This window comes from Danio rerio, chromosome 17, assembly GCF_052040795.2.
Source record: "Danio rerio strain M-AB ecotype USA chromosome 17, GRCz13ab, whole genome shotgun sequence".
Classification (NCBI taxonomy): Eukaryota; Metazoa; Chordata; class Actinopteri; order Cypriniformes; family Danionidae; genus Danio; species Danio rerio.
In genome coordinates, this window is record NC_141037.1 from 31,983,655 (window position 1) to 31,996,666 (window position 13,012).

A 13,012-nucleotide genomic window follows, 5' to 3' on the forward strand; every position below is an offset into this window, starting at 1 on the left:
AATAGTAATGAATGATTGTTTCAAATTAAGATCTCTACCGCATGACTGTTTAATTGAAATTCATGATTTTCTTAAGTTACTCATTATAAAGAACAGATGTACACAACCTGACAAAAGTCTTGTCATCGATCCCAGTTGTTAGAGCATCAAATAATACCTTGACTTCTAGTTGATCATTTGGAAAAGTGGCAGAGGGTAGATTTTTCTGAAGAATCATCTGTTAAACTGCATCCCAATCATCACAAATACAGCAGAAGACCTATTGCAACCTGCATGGACCCAATAGTCTCACAGAAATCAGTCAAATTGCTGGTGCAGGAAAAATCATGGTTTGGGGGGACACTCATTATGGGGGCGTGCGAGAGATCTGCAGAGTGGATGGCAACATCAACAGCCTGAGCTATCAAGACATTTGTGTAGCCTGTTACAGTACAAACCACAGGAGAGGGCAAATTCTTCAGCAGGATAGCACTTCTTCTCACATCAAAGTTCCTGAAAGCAAAGAAGGTCAAGGTGCTCCAGAATTGGCCAGCCCAGTTACCAGATATGAAAATTATTGAGCATATTTGGGGTAAGAGGGAGGAGGCATTGAAGATGAATCCAAAGAATCTTGATGAACATGGAAGTCCTGCAAAAACTCTTTCCTTGCCATTCCAGATGACTTTGTTAATAAGTTTTTTTTGCGGTGATGTGGATGCAGTCCTCCAAGCTCATGGGAGTCATACACAATATTAATTCTTTTTCCACTGCACCATGACTTTATATTCTATGCTGTACATTATTTCTGTTAAGTGATCAGACTTTGTCAAAGCAAAGTCATACCTTACTCTCCTAATCAAATAATTAAACATCAAGGCATGATCATGTTATTTTGGTAAAATAAGCGTAATCTAGAGGCTTTTGCCTTCACATAAGCCACTTTTGATACCAAATGATCAACTAGAAATCAAGTTATTATTTGCTGTTCTTAAAACTTGGATAGGCCACAAGACTTTTGTCGGGTAGTGTATAATTCATGAACTCGACAGAAAAAAAAATCCTGCCACCCAGTCAGACAAAATATGAAATCAACTTTTTCCCATGTCTACATGCAAAAATGCATTTTTCCGTCCCATACTGAAAATTTTATAACAGTATTTTCATGTCCTTGGTAGAAAATATTGCATATAGAATACAAAGAAATATAAATTGTGTTAAATTCCAGCAAAAAAAAAAAAAAAAAAATTACAAATTGCCACATTTGGAATGAAAGAGACATGTTAGTATTTGTACGACACATTTCAAACACGCAGTTATTTTCACTTTAAAATTTGATTAGACTTCCTTCATTCATTTTCTTGTCGGCTTAGACCCTTTATTAATCCGGGGTCGCCACAGCGGAATCAACTACCAATTTATCCAGCAAGTTTTTACGCAGCGGATGCCCTTCCAGCCGCAACCCATCTCTGGGAAACATCCACACACACACATTCACACACACACTCAAACACTACGGACAATTTAGCCTACCCAATTCACCTGTACCGCATGTCTTTGGACTGTTGGGGAAACCGGAGCACCCGGAGAAAACCCACGCGAAGGCAGGGAGAACATGCAAACTCCACACAGAAACGCCAACTGAGCCGAGGTTCGAACTAGCCACCCTCTTGCTGTGAGGCGACAGCACTACCTACTGCACCACTGCCTCGCCTTGATTAGACTTTACAATTATAATAAATGTTTATAGTGAATATAGTTCTAGAACTTCAGTTTGTTTTATACTTACAGTTTAATGTGTTAATTTATTTGTAGTAAAAGAAAAAAATGCATTTTTATTATAAAGAATCAGCATCACTGTTGATAATGTGATTAAACAAGTAGCATTTCAAGACCTTTTCTCTTTGTTTACACTAAATAGATCTATATTAATCTCTTCTACACTGCTTTTTTGAATTATTTTAAACCTGTTAATCCATAACGAAGAATAATTCATTATAATAACAGACACAGTATGTGTCAGGTCTAAGAGCCTTTCCCCTGTCACCTCTAAGACACTCCAAATGAATCGGATTAATTGATTAATCTACTTTATCTATTTATAGATCACGCTAAAGTGTTGTCTTATGAAGATTAGACACAAGGAGAGTGCGAATCTTGTGGTTTAGCCAAGAGCTGTTCAGTTTAATATTACTTCAAATCGCCTTATTCATTGAGCAGCAGAACATATGGAGTATATTTTGCTCTACATTAAGAAAGAGCATGCAAAATAAATCATGCCGGAGCAGACACAGCCATGCTGAGGGAACACATGAGTTTGCACACACTCATACTCACACACACAGTCACATAAACACACACACACACACACACAGTTGCTCATGCCGATGCACCAACGTGTCACAGCTGGGGAGCAAAGGAAGTTCTATCTAAACTTTCTCTCTGGACTTCCTGAAAGTGCACTTTTCTTGTAAGGAATCTAAACACATTTGTACAAACAAAGAAGAATGCGTCTTTGGAGCTAAAAAGTCATCGCACTGCTTGTGGTGGAGCGTTTCAACATAATATTCTGAACATGGATATTACAGAAGGTCCCGCCCTTGGCTTTTGCAAGCGTGTTTATAAATCCCTCCATGTCAGAGTGATCTAAGCTGATGTTACGCGTTCTGTAAAGAAATGTGGGGCATTTGGAGACGTGCCTGACTCTTGGGTTGAAGTTGGCATTAATTCTGGGAGATGTGGGGAGAGAGGAGTTTTCTGAGGTACAGGGGGGAGTGGGCAGAGGGTAAGAGTCACCCTGTACCTCGAAACATTGCTGCCATGGGTCTTTCTTCATTGACAGAGCAGCGTGGACGCTTCTTTCCCTGCCACAAAGATGACACTGATGACGATTATGATGAGTGGGTTTATGCACCTCTCCATCGCAGAGGTAAGGGGAGGACACTCGGCTCTCGTGTTTGTGTAATGAGGTTGTTTCTACACATATTCTTTAAAATACTGGGAATGATAGAGCTGTTGCTGAGGGTTTCTTCATACCCGAAAGGTACATCTTGAATGGTCATGTGTTTATTCTTAGGAAAGGCATCTTGTTGGAGTGATTTGAGTATAGTGTGGTTATTTTGACACTTGTTCATCATTTAAAAAAAAGCTAAAATACCATTCAAAAAGCTGAGTAACGTTTCATTTGTATAACTTTATAGGCATTATAGAAGGTTTTAAAAGTCTTCTACATAACGATTAGTTGACTTAACTTAAAATAAGCAAGTAAATAAAGTAACCCTTTAACTGCCCCATCCAAAAAAAAAAAAAAAAATTTTTGGGATTGCATTACTTAACCCCTAATGTCTTGAGTTAACTCACTCAATGCATCCTTTTTCAACACATCCCATCATTTCTAAAATATCAAGCAAATGGTTGATACGTCAGTTTATGGTAAAAGTATCGGAATTAATACATATACTATAAAAAATCTAAAAATATGAAGTGTAAGACTAATTTATTTAAAAACATAATAAAAATAAAACATTTTTAAATACTAAACCACTTTTTTAAGTATGCCATAAAATATTCCAAATATATATATATATATATATATATATATGTTTTTTTTTTTTTACAATAAAACCAAAATCAAATGTAGTAGTGCAACAGGATTATGTTTGATAGATTTTTTTGTGAACCAACAATTCTGTGTGGTGTACACCATCATTTAAAACAGTCATTCTCTACAGTCATTATTTAAAATGGTTAAAATATGGTCAACTATTTGGTAGAGCAGGCAGTTAAAGGTTTACAATTATTAGGTAAATAAACTATGTGCATAACTATGAATGTCAGCAAAAGTCATCAGTTTTTACTCCCCCATTTTTAAGTAAAGTCAGCTTGTTGTTTTTTGATGGCAACAGGTTTACACACTTTTTATGCGAAGTGACTATTTACTTATTGTTTGTTCACCAAGGCTGCATTATAATAATACAGTAAACAAATAATAATAGTCTCACTTCACAAAATTTATGTGCAGTTTCCCGCATCAGCTTCACACACTGTATTGCGCCAAATCAGACGAATACCAACTTATATGCTAAGTTTTTCACTTCAGTCATCTTCTTCTTGACGAATCCCCCCTTACACCCCTACTTCTCCCCCTGACACGGTGGCCCAGTGGTTAGCACTGTTGCCTTCCAGCAAGAACACCACTCACTCAGTCAGCATTTCTGTGTGGAGTTTGTATGTTCTCCCTGTGCTCGCATGGGTTTTCCCCAGGTTTCCCAGATTCCTCCCACCGTCAAAAGACATGCAATATAAGTGAATTGACTAATCCAAAGTGGCATCACAAGACAAACTCTTAGCCAGCTATATCTCTTAACTATTCTTAACACTTTCACAAGCAGGGGAGTTCTTGAGACCTACCTGAGCTCAAACTCCCATCTCACCCTCAAATGGGAGGGAGCCCAGGACTCGAGGACATTCTAATCTCAGGGCTCTCTCCGGGACAGCATGCCAAATACGCTTTATTATCAATCATCAAAATATATCCATCACACATGCTTTGTAAAACCTTCTGCAGGATATAACTCTAAAAGTTCCCAGGAACGTGATTTTATTTACCTTGTGATAGTGAGAGGTTTTCTTGTGACAAGTCCAAGGTTAACAGTTTAATTTAATTAGCCAAGCCATCCTATTTAAACTCCCTCCAAAGCCAACAGTAGTGTTTTGGCTAAATTAAAAACAAGGCTGTCATTTGGACAGCAGTTAAGCTGACTACAGTCTTATGGCGTGTAACTTAAACAAGAAAAATCTGTGTATATGAATCTACTTCACGTGTGTTTGCTTGGACATGTTATCAGATTAACTACCTGCACATGACATGGTCAAAATGCATCACACAAAGCATGTTTTGTGTGTTTGGGCTATTAGTCTAAGCATTAGTGTCTGATGACAGCCCAGGACAATGACCTTTTATTTCAGTAACAAACAATTGAGTCGAGGGGATTTAGCTATATTTAACTTTAACTGCGTGTCAAAAGGCAGCGACGGCTGAACTGCTGACAGCTACGTTAAGAACAATCAATGCACTGCGGCGCTGCAGCGGAGGATGAAAAGAGAGAGAGGGGGGCAGAAAAGGAGGGGGTCTACCAAACTGAGTGAGACTCTCTCTGTCCCGCAATCTCTCCACCTCTCTGTCCTTTGTCCTGGAGTAGTGTCAGTCCTGTGGAACGGCAGGAGCATGGGATTGGATAACACTTTCCCAGAGCGCATGAGCTGGCAGGTTGCCACCCTGTGTATACGTGGGTGAAAGAGAAGGAGAGAGGGGGGGCTCAGATAGTGTCTATGAACCTGTGTGGGACGAAGTTGGGGGGGGCAGTTGCTCCGGCTGGGGCGCTGGGCTGTGTGAGGACAGTGCGCTGCAAAACTCTTTTGACACACTTCCCAGCAAATACCAACACACAGCGGGAGAGGCAGGAGACCATGTTCTGTCTGAGAGGTAAGTGGCAGATCTTCCAAACCGGAGGAAAATCAGACAAAGAACAGCTTGGAGACATTAGTTATTGCAGTTTTGGAGTGTAACAAGTCCCTGATTGAAGACAAAGGGAGGGGATTTAGGCTCAGCTGTTAGTTAACGTCCTGCTCAGTTTCAAAGCGATCCTCTCTCCTCTGGTTTCTTTGTTTTGCTGCTAGGAAGTTGGGCTGCCGGTGGGGGAATCTGTCAGAAAAGTTATGGTGACCGTGCCAGAGTTTTTGAGGTGATGAGTGGGTTGTTTATAGGGAAGGAGGAAAGTTTTATCCGATTTGTCTTTCATGTGATCTCTGGTGAACAGTTATTCTGTGGCATTGAAAGTTTGAGATGCAAGTGTTGCAGCATTGTCGTTCTTTGCGGCTTTGACTCTGTGCTGGTATTTTGTGTTGCTTGTTTGGTCTTTAAATAGTGTATAAAGGGTTTTGCTTTCATTTGCAGGGGTCGTTAAGCAATAAATTGAGATTAGTCATCAGTTGTTCATGCTTATTGTTCCAAACCTTTATGAACTTTTTCAGTTAAAAATGTTTTTTTTAAGAAAATGTGAGATTCTTTTCTATGCATTTGATGAATGTTGGAAACCAGTAGTCATAAATAAGGCAGCCATTGTATTTTTCCTGAGGAGATCAGTGGTTATTTTGCAGATTTTCAATGCATCTTCTTTAGTGAACTCATAAATTGGAATTATTGAAGGGTAAATGATGAGTACATTTTGTTTTTTGAGTGAACTATCTCTTCAAGTTTTAGAGGATTAAAATAACATAAAATGATTGCAAACTTTCATTTTTTGGTTGATTTCAGTTTTTGTTGAAATAGCTTTCAGTCATGCATAATTATTCAGCTTGCTTGTGAGTATGTGTGAGTATGTATTGTTTTGAATGGATGGTGAGGTGATTTGTGTTGTTGTTTAGCAGTTCTTTCTTTTTTCTACTTGTCTGCATTTTTGTTTACCAGTGTGTTTTTCATGTCAAGCATAAATAATCTGCCCAGCATGGTGACCTGATTTTTTCAAAACCAGTCACCTCTTTCATTCACCAGTGACCCAAAGGTCATGTTAGTAGTTTGTGCTTTTTGTCATGGCTGCTTAGAGTCAGTGATTTTCAAAATGAACTTTTTCAAAAGTAGTTTAGCTGACCTCTGGAGTATTTTGATAGTAAGCTCGAAAAAGAAAAAGCAGAAAATTGACCATTTGTTCAACAGTTCTCAAGCTACAGTTTTCAGAGTGTTGTATCTCACTATCTGTAGTTTTAAGTCAGCTTTCCAGCTTAAAAAATGTAACTGTACAGTTTGACAAAGTCACTTTTATTTTATTATACAAAACCCTACAGACACACACATACTGTACTTGTACAGCTATCTTTATTTATCCTATAGACGTAATAAGTTTTATACACAAACTATCTCCCTACCCCTTAACTCAATTCTCATATGAAACAATCTGCATATTTACATTTTAAAAATAGTTAATTCTGCATTTTAGAGCTATTTTCTTCATGAGATCAATAATATACTGGTATTGCTATACTTGTGGGGACATTTGAGATATCCCTGCAGCCACACGTTGTAAACATGACGTCATATTAACATTATACCCCAACGTACCCCAATGTTGTAGGGACGTTGGATTTTGTTTGGAAATGAATATCAGGTTGATGTCAGAAGCCAACGTCAGGCCGATGTCAATGTCCAACCTAAAATTAACCAAATATTAACGTCTAATAATTTTACACCTTGACATTGTGTGGACATTACCACTATGACATCTCAGACGTTGGATTTTGGTCACTTTCCAACGAAACCTAAAATCAACCAAATATCGATGTAATTTGACGGCATTATTGGACGTCAAAATAACGTTGTTCTTAGATGCTGACTAGACATTAAATTTTGATCACCTGTTGTGATGACCTAAATCTAACCTAATATTAAGGTCTTATGATGTTGTGTGCCTGCTGGGTATATTTGAAAGTGCTGGAAATCAAACAGCTGACAGCAGAATATATTTTTCCCTATATGTTTTGTCAACTGTCTGGTTGACAATATTGCGCAGAATAACTTTGGCGTTCAACAAAAGAGAGAAACTCATACAAGTTTACAAACACCTTGATCAAATAATGCAAATGTTCATTCTTAGGTCACCTATACCTTTAATTACACTACTTTCAATAATTTCCTCTGGCTAGTTTGCTTTAATAAAGCATCTTCCTTCAGTATTCTCCTCAGCTGATAGACTGCAATAGATATATAGAAGATCATATCCACTAAATTGCAAGAAATCTGCCCTGAAGCACTTCTCATTGTTCTGTCAGCAGTGTTGTTTACAAAAAGCTGTCCTTTTGCAGCAGCAGCACCATGAACTTGGATGCGGTCCGCCTGTAGCTGAGGGCTCTGTGCAGGTTGAGACAGGCTCCTGCTTTAAAGTCAAGCTCCAAAACAAGTGCATTCATATCACTCACATCAACACCAGCAGCGCTCGCTGTCTTCCCTCAAAAACGCTTGTGGATTTTCTTTTTTTAAGCTAATTGTACGCTAACACACTGCACACCAGCGTTTAAGTGAGTGCGTTTGCTCTCATAAAGTAAAGTTGCTTTATGGACTGACTCCTGTTGTCAGAGGTGTAATCGCCGGGTGCAAATGCATGCGGCGACCCACAACCCACAGGCTTCTCTAAAAGTGTCACATGATGGAGAGATGGATTTAACGGCCCCTTAATGAGCAGCTAAAAGAGCATTCTGTTCGTCAGCTGCTCCTCAGGTCTTGAATCAAATCAGCGTCCTTATGTGACTCAAATGAGGAGTCGAGACAACTCTTGTGGGAGCCAGGGACTGCTATTTCGTGAAGTGTAATTCACTTTAAAAGCCTGAAAGTGCTCTTCTGTGTAAGTCGTTTTTTAAAATCAATGACGCTTCCTTGACCTAGATAAAGGTTTCCGCCTACTTCTTGCTCCATTTTACTGTTTTCCAGAAAAGCCAGAGCAGCTGATTGGAGGTAATCCAATTATCGTCTCGCTCATTTTGCGATCCACCCCAAAGGACCAATCATCCCATCGTATCTGTTCAAGTAGAGGGATTTTGAGTTGTTCTTGCTTGCTTTGGCCTAAAGATGCATTAGATTAGGCCTTATGGGCAGATCAGCTGTCGTGATGATCATTTTTCCAAATCGCAGAGTCATTATCCGGGCTTAATTGTTAAAACACCTGCATTTGAGTCTCATGCTAGCATAAATGTCTTATTATGCACTTTTTCCTATATCATGCACAGTTCCTGTGACAGTTATGAATCGTAGACATTAGCCAGGGTTGGCTTGAAGCCTGAAGAATGATGGCCATTCCAGATATGTCAGCCCATTATGAGGGTCTCAGTCACAAGCCATGTGTGGAGTCGACCCTCCCTTCTGCATTAGTGAAATTCTGAGTCTGATCCCTTGCAACATCCAGTTTGGCCCACACATATTTTCAGGGTGGAGATAATAAGCAAAGAAGCCATTCTTCATTTCAGAAACACCACTGGGGTTGATTCAGATTTGTTGAATAAAAGTCTCCTGGTGATACTGGATTTTTTTATGACATTGTGGAAAGAATGAGGTACATTCAAAACATTGAGAGATTGACAGATGGGAGTATTTGAAAGTGTAGTTGACAAAGCTGAGAATGGTTTTCTCCTCCAAGATGCTTCTTTGTGGGAGTGCATGATACGCAACATCAGTAAAATGTGTTTTATGGGTGGTTTGTTTGCACTGTACAAAGATCTTGTGAAATCAAGTTATTTATGATTGGATGAACTATGTGGCGCACTACTGTGAAGTAATCGACACTGAAAATTCATATGAAATATTTATTTTTTTCAAAATTTATTAACAGTTATGTACTGTGTGTGTGTCCATTTATGTGAATACTGGTAGTCTAATTACTGGAATTGAGAGAATGCCATTTACAGCTCAAGGTTTAGAATTTACACTACCGGTCAAGTCTGGGGCCAGTTTTTTTTTTCATGTTTAATAAATAAATAAATAAATAAATAAATAAATAAATAAATAAATAAATAAATAAATAAATAAATAAATAAATAAATAAATGAATAATTCATTAAGGCTGCATTTATTAAAAGTAAAAAAAAAAGTTAAATATTAATACAAAATTTAAATAACTGCTTTCTTATTTGATGTAGTTTTAAATAAAATAATTACTCCTGTCATCATTGCTTTTATTACTGTTACCATTATTAATAATAATGCTAATAATAATTAATGTTTGGTTAATTTTTGAAAGATCATGTGACTGAAGACTGGAGTAATGAAACTGAAAATTCATCATTAAAATCACTGAAATAAATTATTTAATTAAACTATAAACTACTTTTGAACAGTTATTTTATAGTGCAATAACACTTCACAATTTCACAATTTGTACTGCATTTTGGATGAAATAAATGCAGCTTTGGTGAGCAGGAGAAGCTTATTTAAAACATTTAAAAATCCTATACTGACCCCAAACATTTTACCAGTAGTGTATATAGCAGAAATGATTGTCCATGGATGTATAGAGATGGCTATATATATATATATATATATATATATATATATATATATATATATATATATATATATATATATATATATATATATATATATCATATATATATATATAAACAAGTGGTATCTAAAATATGTACATTTGTGCATGTCTTCCATTTGGTGTAATGAGAGCAGCTTTCTAGCTGAAATGAACACCACGACTTATTTGAGATGCACTGATCTGATGGTGAATATTATACTTGTATTGCTTAAAGTAGTCTATAAAGAAATTAGAAATTAAATATTAATATCTAAAATAAACGATTTTAAATGTTATGTTTATCACAGGCATTACAGCATTACTATGTAGAGCAAGAACACTGCATATTCATTGTGCTATCACATATATGATAATTAAAAATTACTAAGTGTTATTATATTAAATTACCAATTTGAAACCTTTAAGTGAATGGTTAAGGTAATAAAAATTGTAAACAACGAGTTTTTAAAAATATATTAAATTAATTGCATCACTCATTACAAGATTTGCTGTTACTTACTTGTGGTTTTAGTATTGTAAATATTTATCCATGACAGACATAGACAAAGCAAAATTGTTTTGCCATGTTTTTTTTATTTATTTTTTACAAAAACGAAAGCCTTAAAATATTAAGGTATAAGTATTTTTGTCAATATTGCACAATCCTCGGCCTTAGATATTTAGAGACTACAGTGTACACTGTCTATACACAGGTGCTGTACATATGCATATGTCTAACTTTAACACACTTATAATATTCAGGATATGAAAAGACAAGCAACTTCCCACAAAACAGCTTCATGTGAATGAGGTCAAGTCCACTGAGTCAAGAATGACAAAGAACAGAAGTTTGCCAAATGGACACAACAATAGAGCTGTGCACACTGAGCTGAACGCACTGTCTGCTCCAGCAGGTGCCTTTGGCCAGATTACAGGAACCCCATGCAGCAACTATTGTTAAAACCATCCAACTCTACGGTCTGAGTAAAGTAAAGCAGGGGCTCAAGCAGTGCACACTAGCTCCAAGTGGTGGCGCACAATCTCTATTCAGATTCAAACCCACTGGATTGTGTGATTTGCTGAAGGAAGTTCGAAAGTACCACAAATTTTTATTTTTGTCTCATGATGTACACAAAACAGAATAAGCGTGCTGTTAGATATTTATGCTCTCACAAAAAACAGAATCTCAGAGCTTAGCAAATTAGCACCACCTCTTATGGAATGCTTAACTGCTCATTTAATTAAGTGAATCCAGATGCTTTGCGGACCAATGAGCAATGACCGCACAAACACATACTTCACAATATTTCTGGGAAGGAGACTTTGAAAACTCTGAATGTTCCTGCTACACGATTAAGCCCTTACAGTGGCCACGTCACACTGTTAACTTCAATAAAATGTGCATGTTACTCATTTAGGTTAACACGGAACACAGGACGGACATTCATTCAGCGTTTTCTGCCAGGCATGCTAAACGATAAGCCTAGATTTATGAGGATGTGATAGTATTTCTGTGAAAAGCTGTCTTTGGGCCAGGGTGGTTGTACAGCATGTAAGTTTGAGCTTTTGGCAGGCCAGCTTCTGGTTGCTGGAATTCTCTTCTGGACCAGTTTCTGACTTTGGCGCTCGTCCAAAGAATTGAGCTCAAGGGCTTGGATTAGACCCCGGATGGAGTTTAATCAGATCTGATCACGATGAAATGGATGATTATATTATATCCAGCTTGTCTGTGCAAACAAAAAGTGCGGAAATACAGTACAGGAGTGAGTTGTTGATATATTTTGGTGAGGGATTTGTTCACTCCTAGATTCACGTCACCCATGCTGGGGCTGAACTAATTATCTGGACTGTTACAGTTGCTGGAGATTACTGAGCACAATTCTCTTACTGTCTCACTATCAGTTGCTCATATCATATTTCTCTGGGTTTTCTGCTTATCCTTTTTCCACAAACAGCTGTGCAAGAAAATCAAGATGATTTAAAGAGATATAGGGAAACACAGAGGCTGATTGTAATACAGTTACTCAATGATTTCTATTTGTTGTATTGTGTTATTTTTTTTAACAATTGGTTTATTTACTTTATTTAGGCATCTCAAACCTTGATGTAAAAGTGTTTTTAAAGGGGTGGTCCACTATGATATCATATTTGAAACTTTAGTTGATGTTTAATGTAGCTGTGTAAACATAAACAACATCTCTAAATGTAAAAAGTTCTAAGTTTAATGCAAAGGGAGACCATGTTTTTTTTTTTTTTTTTTTTTTTTGGAGTTAGCTTAGCAAAGCCTACAATGAACTAATTTTTTTTACTACAAAAAATACTTCCGCCCCCTGTGAGATCACAAAGGTTCGTTTATTGCGCACCCACACTGTGCAGGTAAGGGCCGTGGCCAGAGACGCTGTAACGTTATAGCAGAGATGAAGCTAAAAATGCATCCAAACACTGCTGTTTCCACAGAGCTTCATCTGTTTCTGTATTTGGGCTTCCAAAGGACGTGACACAAAGACAGAAGTGCGTACTGTTCAATATTAATTATGTTCCAGAGAATTATAAAATACAGAGCAAGCATGATTTGACAAAACAGCTCCAGAATCTCTTCCAGTTCAGTGCTGGATTGGGTTCAAATCTCCTCAAAGCAGAAGCTGTGAACTACAACCTATAAGTGTTTTTATTTTTTTAAATTTATCATGACATGTACAGTGTCTAGCGTTAATGGTATGCTGTAGCAACGATGTAAACAATGCGAAATTCTGCTTTGCAGGCAAACGTTTTAGCTACAAATTCATATTTATCAGTCAAACTGCTGTAAACACACACACACACACACACACACACACACACACACACACACACACACACACACACACACACACTCCACCAGCACATTCATGTCTCTTATGTGTGTGCGCGACTGCATTGATTGTCTTCAGGCAGCTTTTCCATGCGTTTCACATCTCAGACAATGAAGT

At 37.4% G+C, this 13,012-nt stretch overlaps 1 protein-coding gene across 10 annotated transcripts in view; it reads left to right on the forward strand.

Annotated features, from left to right (window-relative positions):
* nhsl1a (NHS-like 1a) overlaps window positions 1-13,012 on the forward strand; it is a 67,473-nt gene that overhangs the window by 17,073 nt on the left and 37,388 nt on the right. For 4 of the 10 annotated variants that reach the window (XM_087290693.1, XM_087290686.1, XM_087290695.1 and 1 more), the window contains exon 1: window positions 5,172-5,461. The exons of 2 other annotated variants lie outside the window; for them this stretch is intronic. In XM_087290693.1, coding sequence (XP_087146819.1) covers window positions 5,308-5,461 — 154 coding nt within the window. In that variant the 5' untranslated portion in view covers window positions 5,172-5,307. Of the gene's footprint in view, window positions 1-2,252; window positions 2,906-5,171; window positions 5,462-13,012 lie in introns of those variants that run through there. 4 more of the 10 variants (XM_087290692.1, XM_087290684.1, XM_087290694.1 and 1 more) reach the window with 2 other exon arrangements.